The 18,599-nt window shown below is 51.1% G+C and overlaps 6 protein-coding genes across 6 annotated transcripts; 3 read left to right on the forward strand and 3 right to left on the reverse strand.

Annotated features, from left to right (window-relative positions):
• Positions 1–2,288: 2,288 nt before the first annotated feature.
• Positions 2,289–3,926, forward strand: INS49_009349 (uncharacterized protein; the record flags this gene model as incomplete). The annotated part of the gene is made up of 4 exons (XM_043170080.1): positions 2,289–2,862; positions 2,924–3,119; positions 3,271–3,450; positions 3,518–3,926. The coding sequence occupies 4 exons, from the start codon at positions 2,289–2,291 to the stop codon at positions 3,924–3,926; spliced, it is 1,359 nt and encodes a 452-aa protein (XP_043024645.1).
• Positions 3,927–6,304: 2,378 nt separating this feature from the next.
• Positions 6,305–7,618, reverse strand: INS49_009350 (uncharacterized protein; the record flags this gene model as incomplete). The annotated part of the gene is made up of 3 exons (XM_043170081.1): positions 6,305–6,425; positions 6,733–6,754; positions 7,288–7,618. The coding sequence occupies 3 exons, from the start codon at positions 7,616–7,618 to the stop codon at positions 6,305–6,307; spliced, it is 474 nt and encodes a 157-aa protein (XP_043024646.1).
• A 1,249-nt stretch (positions 7,619–8,867) lies between these two features.
• Positions 8,868–9,695, reverse strand: INS49_009351 (uncharacterized protein; the record flags this gene model as incomplete). The annotated part of the gene is made up of 2 exons (XM_043170082.1): positions 8,868–9,215; positions 9,690–9,695. The coding sequence occupies 2 exons, from the start codon at positions 9,693–9,695 to the stop codon at positions 8,868–8,870; spliced, it is 354 nt and encodes a 117-aa protein (XP_043024647.1).
• An 870-nt stretch (positions 9,696–10,565) lies between these two features.
• Positions 10,566–10,882, forward strand: INS49_009352 (uncharacterized protein; the record flags this gene model as incomplete). The annotated part of the gene is made up of 2 exons (XM_043170083.1): positions 10,566–10,711; positions 10,780–10,882. 2 exons carry the CDS (start codon positions 10,566–10,568, stop codon positions 10,880–10,882), a joined length of 249 nt encoding a protein of 82 aa, XP_043024648.1.
• Positions 10,883–11,839: 957 nt separating this feature from the next.
• On the forward strand, positions 11,840–13,422 carry INS49_009353 (uncharacterized protein; the record flags this gene model as incomplete). The annotated part of the gene is made up of 3 exons (XM_043170084.1): positions 11,840–12,280; positions 12,360–13,074; positions 13,229–13,422. The coding sequence occupies 3 exons, from the start codon at positions 11,840–11,842 to the stop codon at positions 13,420–13,422; spliced, it is 1,350 nt and encodes a 449-aa protein (XP_043024649.1).
• Positions 13,423–14,109: 687 nt separating this feature from the next.
• Positions 14,110–16,727, reverse strand: INS49_009354 (uncharacterized protein; the record flags this gene model as incomplete). The annotated part of the gene is made up of 7 exons (XM_043170085.1): positions 14,110–15,415; positions 15,470–15,554; positions 15,635–16,042; positions 16,096–16,186; positions 16,240–16,387; positions 16,464–16,579; positions 16,644–16,727. The coding sequence occupies 7 exons, from the start codon at positions 16,725–16,727 to the stop codon at positions 14,110–14,112; spliced, it is 2,238 nt and encodes a 745-aa protein (XP_043024650.1).
• Between the last annotated feature and the right edge of the window lie 1,872 nt (positions 16,728–18,599).

Here is an 18,599-nt window from a genome sequence, read left to right on the forward strand (position 1 = left end):
GATAAAACCCCTCCTCTTATCACAGCCACAGCTGCCTCCCTGTTGTGATACCAAGACTATACTGAGACCAGATAGGAAGACGTTTCAGCTCCTATGTGGCGTTCTGAGACAGCTCAGTGTAATAAACATGGCCAGCTCGTTTTAAGGCTGCGATCAAGAAGTGAAGGAATGGATGGTCGAGCAAAACAAGATTAGTTTTTCTTTTTTGGCTCAAAGTTTCCATGCAAGCCAACGCAATCACGTTGTCTTTAGGGACTACTTCCTTTTCGTAAATACCTCGAGCAGGACCGTGGGGGCCGAAACAATAGTTTGAGTGTCTGACCTAGCCCCCACCGCCCATCCTGCTGTATCTTCACAGGGATAGCCTTATCCCTTTCAAGGTCGGGGGCTGCCCTGCATGTACATTTTCCCTTTCGGTCTGACTCAGCTGCTGTATAGCGGCACCGTATGGGAAGGTACGTATCCGGCATCAACGTGGGATCTGGATCACTGTATCCAAGACATGATGCAACGGGATCATATCTGGGTACAGGTAAACACAAGTGTCACGCTACCCAATGAAGTCTGCTTGCAAACATCACTCAACAGTGTGGCTTTTTGATAATGTACTTGAGTATGTTTGGAGCTTGAGAGAGCAGGCAAAACATGAATTCCTAACCCTGGGAACATCTAATTGTAGTGTATCTTAAATAAGGCGTAGAAGGTTTGGGCCATCCCTTTAAATACTAGCATTGATATGACTTGAGTCTTCAGTTTACTATAAAATTCAGTCTTAATTTGAGCTGGCCAATATAACTAGAGCCTATGTGACAGATTCTGGATCCTTTTCAAGGTTGCTCATCTACTAGCACATTTGGTGAGGATAAGTCAGACCATTTGCGTTAACGTTAAGTAACGCGCCCAGACATGGCCAACAATCAGTAGGGCAATCCTCCCCTCTTCCTCCTTCATGCTGGTATGCGGCAAGGTTCAAGTTGGCTCCATCTCCATTATTCTTCGAACCAATAGGAATAATGGTGTGAATTGTGGGGAAAAGACCATCCTGAATGACAAAAACCAGGTGGAAGCCCCTCCCGGGGCCCTGGGAGCTATTCACCTGGATAGGCAAGACTATAGTAGCAAAGAATAAGGGGGGGGGCCTACTTGCTTTACAGCCCCCTCGTGCGCTTCGCGCTCACCCTCCTTCCGGCGGGGGGGTTTGCACCCCTACCTTTTATTTTAATATTTAGGCTAGGGTTAGGGTTAAACTTAAACTAAATAATATTTAAGTTTTAAGTTTAATTTAATAATTATATTACTTAATTAATTAGCTTTTAAGTTTTAAATTTAATTTAATAATTATGTTGCTTAATAATATTATATCACTTAGCCAATTAGCTTTAAGCTTTGAGTTCCATTTGATAGTGTTGGCGTGTCATTTTTTTCCGTTCACAGACTATTCCTACCAGGGGGAGGGGGGGTCTTTATATGGGTCACGCAATGTAATTATGTTTTAATATTTAAATAAAATTTTAAAAATATAATATAATACTAGTGAAATGCTATTAAAATACTATTAAAATTAAAATATATTAAGCTTTAATTATTATATTAATATTAACTTTATATTAATTAACTTTTTATATTAAAAGCTTTAATTTAAACTTTATTAACTTTAAACTTAGTTTTATTTTTAAATATTTTTATAATTTTATAAATCCTTTTATAATAAATAATTAAGTTAATAAAGAATAAATAAGTAATTAAGTTAAGGATAAGGAAAAAAAAAGTTTTTCTTTTACCCTTATATTAAGAATTAATATAATATTAAGGTTAATATAATATTATAATATATTTAAAATATTTATATATTAGTAATGTATAAATAATGCAATGTATATATAAAAAAAGCATGTTAGAACCTTAATTGCATGTTACTATTATGTCGCTATTCCATTAATATCGTGGTGTGATGTTGATAAAAACCCCCCCTCCCCCTGGTAGGTTCTAGACGAATAGCAAAGGCCCTGTAAGACCGTTGCATTGCATGTTGCCAACAAGGTTTTCGTCCTCTCCTTGTCGCCGTTATGGCAGTCACTGGGGACGTACGTCTTTAAAAAGGGTGCCCTCTTCTCCTTCTGCAGTCAGATTCTAGCCATCCGAGTCATGCGCACTTTGAATACAAACAATCGCATATTTGTCAGACCTAGTCTTTCCTGCCCCAACCGCGACCCCTCTTCAGCCTCAAACACAAAGCCACCTGGACAGACACTTCAGAGCTACACGAACTCACGATCACTTAATCCGAGATGGCGAGAGCTCAGATCGTAGCTACTTGCCGCCAGGCACAGCCGCTCGTCGATGCCGGTCTAGAGTCCCGCATCCTTCTTCCGACGGACACCGAGTACGCCTGGCGAAATAGCTCCTATTGGTGCAACAATGCGAAGTTGAATCCGGCATGTATCTTGCTGCCGCGATCTGCCTCTGAGGTTGCCACAGCAATTCAAGCACTCGCTCAGGCCCGCCAAGAATTTGCGGTGCGCGCCGGCGGACACATGAACTGGGCGGGCAGCAATAACATCAGTGGTGGAGTGACCATTGACCTGGGCTTCTTTGACTGGACTCAGTATGACCCTGACACCCAGACAGCACGCCTGGGGCCTGGTGCCAAGTGGAAACATGTGTACGCTGAGCTGGAAAGGCACGGCCGCACAGTTGTCGGCGCGCGAGAGGGCGAGTGTGGTGTTGGCGGCTTCCTGCTTGGAGGTGGCAACACCTTCCATACGCCGAGTCACGGCTTTGCCTGCGACAATGTTGTGGCTTACGAGGTAGTGCTGGCCGATGGCCGTATTGTCACTGCGGACGCGGAGGGCGAGCACAAAGGTGTGTTCTTGTTTTCCTGTGCTGATAAGACTCAAGACCAGTGGATGATGATGCAGGACAGACCTATTCCGCTGTCTCAAGGGGGGTGGCAACAACTTCGGCATCGTCACCTCCTTCCAAATGGGTACAATACCCAGTGGCCCTGTCTGGGGAGGACTGGCGCTGCCGCAATTGGATGCTGTCCCGGCCGCTGTGGACGCACTGGTTGAGTTTACAGCAAACTCTGTAAAGGACCCAAACAGCAACATGCAACTGGTGTAAGTTTGAGTTATCATTCACCCCTGAATACCATGTGAGACTTTTGGAAGAGCAAGATTTTCAACCATCAGATCCTGGTGTTCTTGATTAGGTTTTGTAAACGATCTTGCCCATTCGTCCAAGAAAGCACTGACATCCAATTCCCGACAGTGTTGGCCATCAACCCAGGTTTGGGGGTGGTGTTGCCATCACCCTCTGCAATAATATGGCTGCCGTTGAGAATCCGCCCGCCCTGCAGAGAACCTTGGCTCTGCCAGAGACTTTGAACAACTTCAAAACGACGACACTGGACGAAATTCTGACTTACACGTCACTTCCACCCAATTTCCAGTGAGATTATTGCCCTTTTCACTGTTTCTCCGACTCGCTGCCATGAAGGTTGCTGACCCTGTCTCAGCAACGTTTGGTTCACACTGACCTTGAAGAATGATTACTCCATTATCAACAAAGCTGCTGAGCTGCATAATCAGCTCGCCAAAGAGCTTCAGGCGAAGGTCCCCGGTGAAGATTTCACCTCGCATGTTTCATTCCAGCCGGTTCCACGGTTGTTCGCGGAGAGGTCCCTGGCTGTCAACCTCAGCGGTAATGTGCTTGGTCTGGAGCAAAACAAACACGACGCCATCCTGATCCAGGCCTCTGCCAGCGTTCCTACGCCTGAGCTGGAGGAGTGGGTCAGGCCGAAGGTTCGTGCTGTGGTTGAGGGCGTCCGCGCCTTTGCCGCCACAATAGATGGGGGCATCATCCCATGGATTTACCTCAACTATGCCCTCAAGCCAAGAGGTTCTGCAGAGCTACGGCCCGGATAACTTGTGCCTGATCCGCGAGACGGCATCTAGATATGATCCTGAAGGGGTCTTCCAGCACCTTTGTCCAGGAGGCTTTAAGATCCCCCTTAACTAATGGGAGAGGCTGAAGTTCCTGCTGGATTACAACACATCACGTTGCAATGAAGACATCATAGTTCGTGCTTATTCGACTGGGGGATAAATCAAACCTCACCCTGATTACGCCTAGGAAATATTCGTTATCTGTTCTGTTGATACTTGCTCTCCGTTATTCCATCTGATATTCATCCAACGAGAGCGATCTCCTCACCCGCCGCCGCCGCCGCCCCACCCCGCCCCCGAGGCCTCCTAACGCAGCCACGAGCCTGGCCTCGCCCTCCGCCTGGTCAAGCCGGACCCTCACTTCCTTCACCATATTCTCCAAGCTATCCACGGTCTGGGCAGGACGGGGTCCCTTGCCCGTCCGGCAACGAGTCCTCGTCTATAAAGGGGCCCCTGAGGATAAAAGGCAGCGGGTGCGCCTTCCACACTGGTACCTCGGCTCGTGCGGTGAAGGACATCGTTAGCGGGAGGAGCACCAGGGATGTTAAAGCGACGAGGCTGGCTGGCAGCGCAATCCAGGGCCAGTGGACGTTGAGGCACGTTGCGTAATGCCAGACAATGCCTTCCGCCGGCGCGCTGTAGTTGGCGTTGCCGTTCTGGCGCATATAGTTCGTGAATCTTGTGGCTATGTCATCAAATGTCTGGTTGATGCCGAGGAAGGAGACTTTACTGTAATTATAGAGCGCTTGAAGCTCGATCGGTCCTGAGAAGGAGTCGAAACAGCGGTCTACTGGATTACAAGAGCTGCCCGCCCCCGCAACGATTCCATCAAAAAACATGACCTTTCCAAAGAATATTTGGAGGGCGGGGTCGAGGTAGGGGCCGAACATATAGGTGCATCCTCGCGCGTCCATGAAGGGTGGGTTTTCTGCACTTGTGTTGTACCAGACGGAATAAGGGTCACCTGGATCGAAACTGTTGGCGTTGCACGGGAAATTGTATCTGAGCCAAGACTGTGCCACCGAATAGCCCTCGTGCACAAGTTTCGACCTCTCCTCGGGAGAAAGGCAGCTTGTATTGACAAAGACAACTGGCTCATTCCATCTTCTACCAGGAGACACCTTTCGTGGCGTCTCGAAAGGCGTGTGTCTTATCATCGTCTCCGATACCACACCAGCTGTCACAGCTACTTCATATTCTCGGATGCAGGGGAACATTGTGCACCGGGCGGCTCCATATCCTTTGCAAGACCATTGGTTCTCTGGGTCGTAATTGAGATTACTGCAGTTGGCGATATGGTCTCCAGTAGTGGGGTCACTCCCTCCTCCAGACCACACGCCGGCTGAACAAAAGTTCTTACCAGCAATAAACTCGAATACGGTGGGTGTAGAAGTTTGATTATCGATATACTCCAGATTCATCCCGCCGAGATCAGTGTTGGATCCCCGGAAAAGCCCCCTGAACATAGAAGGATGCTCATCATCAGTGTTGAATGTTATATTCGATCCTGTCGGGAGCATTGAGGTGCAGGAATAAGATAACCCCCATCCATCAGTGAAGGCACTGTCATTGCGTTTTACTTCGTTGTGGAATTTGAAGTGACGTGATACATCCTCGCACGTGCTGCAGTAGCCCACGGTGGAGAAGCTTTCGAATGTGCAGTTGCCTGTGGGGCAATAAGGTTGGACTGAGCTTGCGTGCGAGAACGCTGCCGCTGTAAGAGAGGATTGCGCAGATACTGGGGGTTCGGTTACATTATAATAGCGATACCACGTCTCCGGTTCGTTGATCTCTTCTACTTGAGGATATTCGTAATAACTTGTCGACTCAAACTAATTAGATTGGGCCACAGTCGCCTTCTCCCCTAAGCACTGTTGGCAGTCCCTGTACTGCAGAAGTGCTTGGAAGAAAGGGTCGACCGCAACCATGAGAACGGCGATCAGAGCGCCCACTGCTGTCAATGGTTGCCGAAGCCGTCGGAACGCCAACCATTGGTAAGACCCCCAGACACCGCGGCCAGCTGAATCGTACCGAATAACGTCTGCCAATGGTCGCTTTTCCCTCATCCATAGCCACTGGTGCTGGCTAATGCAGGACTGTATTACAAACGTTGCTGAGCCTTTCAGGAAAACTGAGTAGATGGACAGCAACGTGTTGATAGAGATGTGGAAAGGCCACTGGGGTAGCGGCTGATTCTGGTGTGGCAAAAGCGTACCGATCGTCGCAGCAAGTGCGACGATGCTGATTGCGCTGTTTGCAATCTTCCACTTCCAGTTCGACCAGCAACTAAGTACGCTATTGAGATGTCCTTCACTGGAGGAGGGATCGGTCTTTCCGGGCTCCAACTTGGTTGTGTATCACTGGGGCAGCGTATCGGAAGCTCTCTGGTCGTTGACAAGGTTCACCGTGGAAGAACCTTGGGTGTCATTGATGCTAGGGTGTTGCAAATGCTGGGTGTCCGTCTCAAGTTTGGCATTTCTGGCGAGTCATGTGGTCAAAAGGTCTGGAGAGCCGTTTTGGACCTCTTCCTCGCCCACCTGGCTGTTCACCAGGCTTACCAACTCGATTGCCATGCCTCGAGGTTGGATGTCTGATGATGGAGTCATGTCTTTTCGTTTCGTTTGGGACTCTCTTCGCACTTCCATGATGTGAAAGTCTGTCCGGAGTTCAGATTTCAGAAACGATAAAAAGAAGGATTTTTAAGATGTGCTTGTGATCATCTGTTGCCAACGCCTGAAGTGGCGCAGAACCCCTCAGCGCAAATTTTTGCCGTCTCACACAGTACCGTTGGAACAGGTCTTGCACAACTGCAAATCCTGAGGTCAACGTCTATGCTGCCGTGTGTCTCACTTATAGGATCTCGTTTTCACAGCTGCTCGAAGACGTTGGCCCCCATTGAGGCGCAGTTCATTCTTATTTATACGAGTTGCAATGTTTTGCTACACATCATATCTCAGTACTAGTATCTATCTCCTTAGCAGCGATCAACTTTAAGGCAAGTCCAACGAGATACATAAGACTTGCTGCTTACAGTTATCCTCTTTTGTAATGACCGTTTATATGAGCACATAGGCACCTAGCTACTCCTTCCGGGGTTGATACTCATATCCTCCTTATTGCATAAGCGCAATCTTTGTTCCCTGTCTTCATAGTCTGCCTTGCATTCATGGCGAAATAAATCAAGGCAGACAATTCTTCCCACAAGAACCACAATTGGGTACATCAACAGACGAGTCGCACTTGAAGCTATTCAGAGCGGACTGCGAGGTCGAGATGGCCAACCATCCCGTCCAGGTACCTCCATGGCTCAGCTTGATACACTGCGAGCCGCACAGCTCACCATTGGCGAACTCGGTCTGGATCAAGTTGTACAGCGCGCCCTCGACCGTACCAATCTCCGCCGTGGACCGGCAGTCACCGCCTGTGGTCGTGGCGTAGACCGTGTAGTAGATGTCATCGATGGATCCCGAGTGGTAATTGCAGTCATCATTGTCGTAATCGGTATAGATCTGGCTTCCGATCTGCTTGGCAATGTTATCGGCGTCAAGATAGATGTTTTCACAGTTGCCGCCGGATGGTGCGGAAGACGCGCACCAGTCAACATTCCTCGCTGTCGTGATCGACAGAAGAGAAGTGGCGGACATGAGGTATGCAGTAAGAGTGGGATGCATGATTGATAGTAGAGTAGTGAATGATTTGATGATCTTAGTGTTTGGCTAGTTCAAAAATTAGACAAAGTCTTTGACGATTCAAGTTGCAGAAGCTTCTGTACCAGTACTGGGATGCTTTCGCCAGGCCAAAAGGATGGAAACCGGAGGTGGACCTGGATATTTATAATCATGCAAAGTAAGGTTGAAAGTAAGCAAGCGATCATCACCTGATCTTCACTTAGGATTCAATATCTCAACAATAAATGATGAAGTGGCTGGAACTTGATCACGGAAAACAGGCAACGAACCATGTATGACGTTTGACTGTAACACAGAACTCGAACTTTTGTTACTCCTGAGACTAATCTACTTCCTGGAACAGACAAGGCTTTTCCAGTGGAATTCAAGACTTGGTTAGGTCTGACAATGGACTTGGCTGCGGTTTGCCTCGGAGTCCACATGAGCGGTTTGCTTTTGTGTTGTTTCTGATCCAGCATAATTTCTTTCTAGTATGACCTCTAGGCAATCTGTCTTGATCAGTACTGAAGCCAGCCTGGCAGGGCCTTCAGTGTATAGACAGGTGGTATGATGAGTTGGCAGACCTCTACTCCTGTCCTACAACCAATCACATGCGCCAGCACCAACATCATCGATCACCTGAACTAGGTTGGATGGCAAGATCAGAGAGCTTTTTTCTCCTGCAATGTCCGTGATTACTGGTGCTTATATTCCTTGCTACCTAGGTACTCGCTTGTGGCGTAATGCGGCTTCATTGTGTCTCAGTATAATGAAACTCGGCGGATTGCTGACTAGAGGTCATCATCAGCGGCTGCTTACAGTTTCTTACAACTTTAAGACACCGTACATTTTGCTGCGAGTTCACGTAGCCTGAGAAGGGAACTCAAAAGTACCTAAAATTCACTTTCATTTCTGAGAGGCTCCGCATTCTGCACTTTCTATCAGGCCGTTTTGCCATACGGGGCGGAACGGAGACGTGTGCTTCAAATTAGGTAGTCGATGTTGCTTACACCAGGAAATGAGATACGGCATTAAACCCGCCTGTTGCGAGACTGGAAAAGGCGAACGCTCATCGAGCCTGGATAAACTGACTGGTATATCTCGTCACACCGCCCTAGTGTCTTTGATTAATCTTCCGTGGTGGAGTCAGGCCGCTGTCCGGGGGCCGTCGGAAGGCATGGTCTCAGCTTGCAGGGAACACAACTGTCATAGCCGTATCCGGTTTGCAGATATGTGTAACGTATAATCCTTTTCAAATCAAATGTATTGATGCGGGACCGAGGATCTTGGTGAACTCTTGGCGCAGGGGGACGACTTCCCGGTCTTTCCAGATCTTGACCAGGCTCTCTTCCTCCTCAGCCCAAACCTTGCCGGGCGGCGGACGTTCTTCGACAGAGATGCCCTGAAGAAAAAGGAGAAACAGCAATTTCCAGGGCTGCTTGAGGGAGCGGGTCAGCTCGGCGGTCAGACCCATCTCGGCTTCGAACGGCATCGTGCCCCAGACGGCCTCGAGGGGCTCCCTGTCGACCCTCCCCATGAGAGTCCACTCAAACCCGAGCTCGTTGGAGGCACTGGCTGAGTGGGCAACGACTCCGGGGGACTAGTAGTGATGAATGCGACTGATTAGCTGCAGCCACCATACAAATAGTCTCCCAAGGGCCCGTAGGGCACACACTCTGAAACACCATCGCACTTCACATGTACACATACACGCTGTACCTGACGATAGCAAAGCAATTGGTCAGGAGCAAATAACTTTCCAAAGCTACATGAATCATCTAAACAAACAGTCTGCAACAGATCTCAACGTGGCCCACAGCCAACAAGATAGATATTCAAGTGAAATTTGACTCTGCTACATGAGCATCCCCTTGCAGGGAGGGGGTTTTGGCAGGGGGCGTCAGGAACAATTGTAGAAGCCTAGGTCAAATAATGGGTTCAAATTGATTCAAGTCGACCCCATCCACACTTTTCATTTTCATTTCAGCTATGCTACCCTGGTCTGACAAAGACTCAAGGACGTAGCTGTACTTCAGCTGTGAATTTATGGTAAGTGAAATAGGCTTAGCGATACTGACATGAGATGTTTGGCTATATGGAGGGAATGGACATGCCTCTCAACCTGTAAATCGTGAGTTGCGTTGTTGTTCGCATATGAAATTTCCCAGGGGCTTTAAGCCCCCCTTACGTAGTGGGAGATGCTGAACTTCTTTTTGGATTATAATCTGTCCCCTTGAAATGAAGACTTCAGACAAGGGTTTCCTGTATGGTTATCGTTCTGGTACAGTATACATGATAGTGTTCTTAGGGATGTACCTCAGATTGATGTAATTCAAAAACATGATTCTATTCAATGTTATTGTCACGTTTTGTATGTGTCATCCGACAAACTTGGTCAGGGCCCAACCCCCTCCATCAATCAAACTTGTAGAGCTGTCACTCCTGTGAACTCACAGTTATAGTGTCGTGCTTTTCAGACTGAAGTTTCAGAGCTCAAACAGTCACATACAACAAAATGTCACCAAGGAAAAGTCAGAGTAAACTACTTATCACTGCAGAATGTGGATAGATGACAGCTATTAAGTTGGGTCTTACGGTCTGAATGTGTGTGAATGATGACGAAACTGCATTGTGGACAATGTCTGAAATGGAATAACTAGTGCGTGGGCTTCGGGGAATCATGCCCACCACTCGTTGACACTATGTCACAAGAACATCTCTCTAGTGGACTGTAGTGAGACTGTTACCAGAATTCCTACATAAAACACATTCTTCTCCTCTCTTCCAGTAGCTCTTGTTTCCCAGAAAAGACCATACCAGAGCCATCAACAAAAACCAGCATCAGGCAAAGCTACTCCAGCTCAACGAAGAGTTAAAATCACATCAAGCCCACAGAATAACCAAGACTTCGGAGGCGCAGACGAAAGGACTAACCCATACATCAACCGAAATGAGAGACTCCAAGTTTCGCTGGCGCCAGGTCATCATCTACAAGGGTGTATACAAGGGTGAAGTGGACTTCGTCAGAGCCAAGAAGGACACGGATATCTTTGAATACAAACTCAAGTTAACCAGGCAGCGTGACTCACCTACAAGGTAAGTTGGTGCCAAGGCCCTCGCATTTTCGGTAGCATGCTAATGAAAGGTGGCGCTTCAACCTCCAGCGAGGATTGGTATGACATTGAGACTAAGTACATAATGGAGGCTTTGGACGGAGACTTGGAGGCGGCCCCTCCGGGCGAGACCTTGCCACCAGAGGCACCATAGGCTTGAAGGGTAAGATTTGAAAGATGAGGGTTGGATTTTGCCACTGGTAGAAGGCCTGAATCTGGTGAGGGAAAGAGGGCCTAGAATCAAGGCAGACTCAATGCGACTGCATCAAGCTTTGTTCCAGTGAAGTGCACAGTGTCTGCAACCAATGTAAAATGTCCCCTCTTGAGTATGTAGCTGTGTATTTTGAGTCCACCAGCCTGTCACCAATATGGCCTTCATTACATATCACTTGAGTAAATTAGGCCCAGAGACCCAGCTACACTTTGGATGCGGATCCGTAGAAGGAGGTTGCCTTCGTGTGCCACAAAGTGGCAGCAAGGGGAGATTCAAAGTGACCTAGTCTTATCAATCAATAGAAACATAACAGAATAACACACCTGACGAGATGATGGCCCCTAATAGAGTCTCTGCAATGGTGTCATCAGTGAAGCGTCCAACACCATCCCCTTAGCAATCAGAGCACTTTTCCTACAATCACTTTTTGCCCCAAGGAAATCATCCACTATCAAGTCATTGACTCTGTTTATTGTCAGGTATATTTCCATTTGTCAAATAAATCTTAATTGTTAGTGAATACGTAGAGCCTGTGAACAGCAGTGCATCTAGTCACATTTGTATTGACTACAAACGCGGGCTGCGCATCAAATAGCAGTAGATGAGAGTGAATCTAAAAGTGAATTGTTGGCCAATTTGCCTTCAACAAGTGAATAATCAATGGTGGCAGCAATGGCAAAGCTCATCTCGAAAACTATTTAAACCCAGGTCCCCGACGACCAAATGCCTCTTTTCTCCATCCCACCTCTCTATTTGACCCTTCGACAGCGACACCACCAGCTGCTGACCCAAAAGCTTTCATGTACGATAGAGCTGCGAAGTTTCATCCTTGGCCATACTTTTCTTTCAACCTTATTTAACCCAATCAGCCGCTGTCCCACTACTATGCAGCCGAACATGGACAACCAGCAACTGCACCACAAGACAATCCATGTCCCGGTGACCACTTCGATGGTTCACGCTCTCGACCGATACATCACGCCGAAGCTTGCAGAGCATGGCTGGCTTGTCAAAGATGAGGATAATGAGGACCTCCGGGACGAGATCATTAGGAACATACTGGATCTCTGCTGCGCTGGGAATAGCCACAGGTTCATCCTGGAGACACTTGCGGACGAGGAGACACATCTATCCATGGCTAAATGGATCTCCCCCATTTTCCTGGGCGGGCATCCTGCTCCCAAGGACAGAGGCCTTCTGTCGTTCACGGATGGCGTCGTAAACTCCTTCCATGATCTCTGCCAGGACCATTTTGTCTGGGATCACGCTGCCACTATTGGAACCCAGGTCAGAGGGGATACTGGCCTGCCCTTTCACATCCAGACCAGTCTGCAGACCGTAGGTCTAACATGCAATCCAACCCCTCTCCCCGGCTTTCCAACTTCATTGTACAAGAGGCTGACAGTAATCTTCACAGGAAACATTCCACCTGTTCGGACTCCCGGCAGAACTACGCAACATGGTCTACCGGGAGGCCCTGGTCGTCCCAAATGGCGGCCTAGTACGCACCTTTACACCGCCTGCCCTCCTCCGCACCAACAAGCAGCTGCGAGACGAGGCAATACCCATATTCTACGGAGAGAATCACTTTGAGATCACAATCAAGCGGTCTCCTCAAGATGAGGATCGTGTCGCTGGAAGAGGGCTTCCAAACGTCGACATGTGGGTCTGGCCGCGCTTCCTCCACATGTGGGACGACTTCAACTGCTTGGGTGCCAACTGCCTCCGGTACATTAGGCACATCAAGCTGATCTATCAGCTCTCAATGGACGATGGGTACTCCTTTGGGGAAGGCGAGTTCGACAAGCGACTCGGCTTCCGCTTCAGCAGCGACCCGTTTGAGGAAGACTACGATTGGAATCACGATATCAACGCTCCAGACCGCAACGGCGAGGACTCCGAATCGGACCTCGGCGAATCTGGAGTTGAGTCTACAGACCTTGAGACGGAGGAAACCGAGGGAGGAGATCCTGATGAAGGCAGCAGTGGAGACGAGGACGACGGCGAGGTGACGCAAGTCTCCAAGGAGGACTCCGATCCAGTGGGGGTCTTCGAGCTCAACCGCGGGGCCGTCAACTGGCGCAGCCGTCGCGACACGCACTATTTCTTATTTCACCGAATGTGTGAACACGGTAACGTATCTTATAGAATTAAGGGGTCTCCCGAGGGCGCCAGGCACCGGCTTCCCCGAGGACGGAGACCTCCCACCCTATGCCGTCTGCTCCAGAGCAGACGACACGGGGGAGTTGAGGAGCAAGCCCAGCTGCTAATTCGTGATTCTGACAGGCACCAACGGGATGTGGGACGTCTACCCGATGAACAGGCTGGCGCAGATGCTGTGGCGCTGTGCAAGGGACTGCCCTCTCTCGTCCGGCAACGTTGACCTGATCTGCGAAGATCTCCCTTACTGGATGGATAGCATTGGCAGCTACACACGCCACTCGGTCGACTTTTACGACCTGGATGATGACGACTACTAGTCATGTGGGATGAAATGTCCGGTGGACTACTCAACGAAGGTTAGGGGGGAGGGGCGCTGGGAGGACCACGTGGGGAGGATTCACCCATGGCTCGGACACCGCAGGCATATACTAGATGCATGGTACTAATTGGATATGAAGGCGCCGAAGAAGTGTTGCAGAGCAGAAAGAAGGAGCCTGCTACACCAACGTAGTCACTCGTATCATATTCAAAGGCTCTCTGAGGCCTCCCGATGTTACAAGTCCCAGCCACTTTGTCCAATGGTGAAATTCATCATTGGTATACGAGTGTGGATCGTTGTGGTAAGAGAGGTTGATCTTGTGGTTCCAACGTTCGCAACATAGAACTGTGTCTGTTGACAAGGCTGGGATGAAAAGGATCTTCATCCATTAAGACGTCATGCCGGCAGGGTCCTACTCGGGAATAGTCACCAAGCTCTCTGTAAACAGTGCAAAACAAGCGCAAAAGAGACAGTCACCACTGGCCAACTGGATTGTAACCCTCATTAGTACATCGACTACTTGAATGTAGGACAGACAGAAGTTGATCCCCAATATCACTTGTCAAAAGCCCGCTAATCTCAGCCCAGGACGCCGAGTACAATCTATAGTTAAAAGCCAGAACCACGGCCGTCACAGGTCATCCCCGCGCAACGCGTACCAACCCACACAGAAAACCCTTGCCACTCAAAACTCAGGCCCGCTGGTACCAAAGTCCGGCATTGCATACTGGGTCAGGTCCAGGTTGAGGTGCTCCCAGTCCCAGAGCGGCTCGAGGAACGTGCCCGAGAGCGGGTCGCCGGGGTTCATCCCGCCAAGGAACTGCTGCTGCTGCTGCTGCTGCTGCTGCTGCTGCTGGGCAGAGGTAGTGCCGGTAACCGCAGGCTGAGGCTGCTGCTGTTGCTGCTGATGAGTAGCGGGGCCGAGGATGGACGTGTAGTCGACATACGGCCACTCCGGGGCCGGCATCACGGGCATCCCGCCGGCGTTCCCCAGTGGCATCAGCGGAGGGGTGCCGTACAGTGCTTGGGCTTGTGATTGTGCCTGTTCGTGCAGCTGCGGCATGTCGTACGGCGTTGCGCCCACCGGCGGGGACGGGTTGCTCGAGGACCCAGCGCCAAGACTGCTGCTAATGGTGTAGTCGCCGGCGCCGCCGAAGCTCGCCACCGCGGCGAGCTGATCTGGTGGAGATGACGACGAGGGACTGGTCTTGATCTTCTTGGACGAGGACGGCGCGAGCGAGCCGACACCGAGGGTCACCTTCTCGGCCTCGGTAAGGGGAAGCGACGGGGAGAGTTTCCGCAGGAGCATGGCGGACAGCCTCGCAGATTCGGAGAGGTGGGCGACGGCGTCCATCAGCTCCTGGGAAGTGCGGAGTGCGCGGATGCACTGACTCCGCTTGGGGAGATTGTACCCGGTATCGTGGACGATGGCGGAGCACAGCACAGTGGCGGCGTCGAACATGAAGAAGATAATGAAGAAGTACTTGAAGCCGGATGGATATATCAGGTCGTAGAACTGCTCCGAGGCTCTCATGAGGTCGAGGCAAGTGTCAACACCCTTGGTGCGCAGGTTGGTCCCCAGCTGTGAGTTCATGATCTCCGAATCTGCTTTTGACAGGAGGTAAGGCTTTAGAGGCGCAAGTAGGTATGCGTACGCGATGATATTGAGCTGGCAGCGCATGAAGGGAACGTTCGGGTGCTTTTGATCCCATCGCGTATCGGGTCGATGGTCGCGGAGGGCAGCCGGGAACGTGCCCATCCACTTTTCGAGTTCGTCTTCGATTTCGAGGACAAGCTCGACGGAGTAGTCTGTGCCCATCTTCTGAAATAGATGAGAGACGTGCAGGCCCAGTTCGGCTTGTAATGCGACAGATGATAGTGGGTGGGGCATGGCAGGGTCGGTAATGTTCTCGAGGCGACCATCTGGGATTTCTAATTTATGATCGTCTTGGTCGATGAGGAGCGGTCGGGACAGCAAGGTCGACATTTGCCTGCACGTATTAGAGACAGTGGCCGTCTACATCAGTCCTGATAGATGGACATACCAATCCCAGGTCCAGAGGACGCACCACATCCGCTTGCGCAGCTCCCGTTCGAAATTTGGCAGGCCCTCGGCGGGGTTGTGCATGTCTAGGTGATCCAGTCAGTGACATCCGGATGAGGCTGGCCAACATGCCGCCAGCAATGAAACGGCCCTGTGGCTGGCTTACTGATCTCCTGGGCTTCGCGGATGGCAACGCTCAGTGAATGCCACGACTCGACCATGCATGCCTCCGATTTGTACCATTGCGCTTCGAGGAAAAGCTGCTGCACGTGTACAATTCCCCCCTTGCCTCGGGCGATTGAGGCACTTAGCTTCTGTGCAGCCGCATGGAAGCGCTCGGTCATGGCTTGCGCCTTCTCACCGAGTTCTGACTCAAGCCTTTGGAGAAGAGATGCCTCCAAGTACTGCGTGGATACGGCACAAACACGGACCAGGAGGCATGTGAGTTCAGGGCTCAGCCTTTGACCGGCTGCCCTCGACTCCCACCACTGTGCACTCTGGCCTCGGAGTTGCTCCGGGAAGATAGGGTAGTACTGGAAATTGGCACTCTCCAGATAGTTCTGGACGAGGATGTCTTGGCTTATATGTCAGTGGGCAAACACGGTCTTGATGGACGACGATGCGCACCTGTATACGGCTTCGGCAGTATTATCTTCAAAGCTGCCTCAATTTCCTCGGACTGTGCGCCCTGGTTGTCGTCTATACGACCATACGAGGGCTGTGGGAACGTCAACTAGGGTACCAAGGGCCATCTAGAGTCCCCATACTCACGTCTGTTGGAGATTTGGCAAGGGAAAAGACATCGTGGCTAGGCATGTAGCCTAGCTTAGCCAACCCGTCCGAGAGGCCATGGTCCAGGTCACTAGCCGATGCGGAAGTGTCGGACCCGAAACTGTCTTCCTTCCTCTTCCTCGACAACCTATCGCCATGCGAGGTTAGAAAATCGTCGTTGCATTATGAAGATAAGCGGGTAATCAAATGGAATATTGCCGTACTTCGCAGGAGTAGGAAACGAGTCGTCCTCCGGCGTTGTCACTTTCTTCGGGGCGAACTGGCATAGGTGGGGTACCTTCCGGGCCTGACAATGGTTGCAAGGCCATTCGCGAGAGCACTGATAACCTGTGGCGTCAGCGGCTGTCGACAGGATGAGTGGGAATATCCCCATGACCGTCTACCTTCTGCTTTCGCCGCTGGCACTCAAGGCAGGACGTAGCGGAACGTCCGCTCTTCGGCTTCTCGACAGGGCTGTTACCGCTCATCATGAAGTCCTCGAAGGCCGTTGGTATGGAGCGTGTGACTTGGTTTGTGAGGATGAGGGAAGGCCCGTCTCCTGGCTGGGGACCTAGTGGACGAGAGGAAGCACAAGAGGACCCTGGGGAAGATGGCCGCTCTGACGCTCAAGAGCAATTACCTCTGACCAGTGACTAAGCTGGGGCTTTACCTTCGGAATTCCTTCCTGCGTTAGACCAGGTGGAGACGGTGATGGGTGGTAAGGGGTCCCCGGCCGCGTAGCGTCGTGATAGTGTAACGGCTTGGGCCTCTAGTTGAGGCGCCAGAGGTGCTGGATTTCCCCAAAAGCGCCGGCTTCACAGTGAATGGACCGGAGCTACTCGAAACATTGTTTCTGATCTCTCGTCGTTGATGTCTCAAGCCCTCGGTTTTTATCAACACTCGTCGTCTTTCGGCGGGTCAAACTTAGACGGGCGCAGCTCAGCTCGTCCCCCATGTCTTGTTTTCGACATGAACCAAAGCTAAATGCGAGGGAGCCCGAGGAGATGGCGGTAGCACTCCTGCCGAAGAAACTTTTCTTCGGCCAATAAAGGTTGGAGATTGTATCTGGTTGACTTGTGGTCCGAACCTGAGCCTCCTCCAGCCGACCTGCCAGAAGCCTCAGACAGGGATGGTGGCTGTCATCAGAACAGGCACTTGCCGGTGTGACATGGGACCAACATGGCGCTGGCTTGTTGGATTGTACACGCGGGGGCGCCGGATTGATCAATAGCTGAGATCGTGGGTTTCGCAGAGATGGTCTCGAAGCCTTGTGGTGCATCACAGCCTCCCGGGCGTGGTACACTGTGTGGGCGAGCATCGCGCTGAAAAAGCAAAATATAGGCCGCCGCTTTTCCGGGGTGTCTCCATTCTGGGTGCGATTGGGCTCTTGGATAAGACATGGCTCCAGGCTTCCGGCACCAGTCCAGCACGCTCGTGGTATTTGGAATATGCCCGCTCAAGGTGGCACACGACTGTAGATTGTGGTCGCCCCCGGAAGCCGGAAGGGCGTGAGGTCAACCAGGCGAGGATCCCTGTGATTACTGATGACGTTGAGGTTGCTTCGCGTCGCGGGCCACCAATGACGGCTCGCTGGAGCGACAGATCTGGTTGCTGAGGACTCCAATTGGAAACGGAAGCAAGTAAGCGAGTCTCGCGAATCTGTCGTCCCGCATGGGAAGGTCGCATCAGCGGCCTTACCGATGCTAGGGAAGCGTGCGGGACAAGCGTGAGGAGGTGCCAAGGAGGCACAGCAAAGACCTCGCGTGCACTGTGCTCAGTGCTGCTCGGTGCAGAGGGCCTCCAGAGGGAGCATAAAAGCGCATGCAAGTACCCGGTCTGTATGACGACGGACGCAAAGTCAATTTGTCTCAGCCGAGGAATGGCCTTGGTGACGCAGATGCTGAACACGGTATGCAAACCGCATGGGGACGATCTACCTAGCAGGCAGCCGTGAATTGACCCAGATGGGCAGGTCCAAGTTAGTCGACGATGTCAGAAGTAAAGACGGCCTCCACCCCGCCTGTCGCCCTGTCCCGGTCGGTCGGGTCCGGGGGGTGGGCGTGGGCGGTAAGCTGTGGGCGCTGGAGATGGGTGGGGGATCCGCCGCGGCAGGGCAATCCAGATTGGGCGTCGGTGTGTCGAGCCGAGCAGCTGAGGGCCAGGATCGCGAGCGCAGAGCTCAGCTGGGCGAAGAGGCTGGAGGGTCTCGTGGCCCAAAGCTGTGTAACGCGGCGACAGACATCTGCAACGTGCTTGGAGCATGGCATTTGAGTGCCAATGCTGCGACCCTGCCAGCCTGCGTGTCGTCCCAGTCGTTGTGGGTGTGCCCGCGTGTCGCCAGGCCTCCCGTGCTGGCGCCA

The sequence above is a fragment of the Diaporthe citri genome (genome assembly GCF_014595645.1).
Source record: "Diaporthe citri strain NFHF-8-4 chromosome Unknown scaffold_4, whole genome shotgun sequence".
NCBI classification, from domain to species: Eukaryota; Fungi; Ascomycota; class Sordariomycetes; order Diaporthales; family Diaporthaceae; genus Diaporthe; species Diaporthe citri.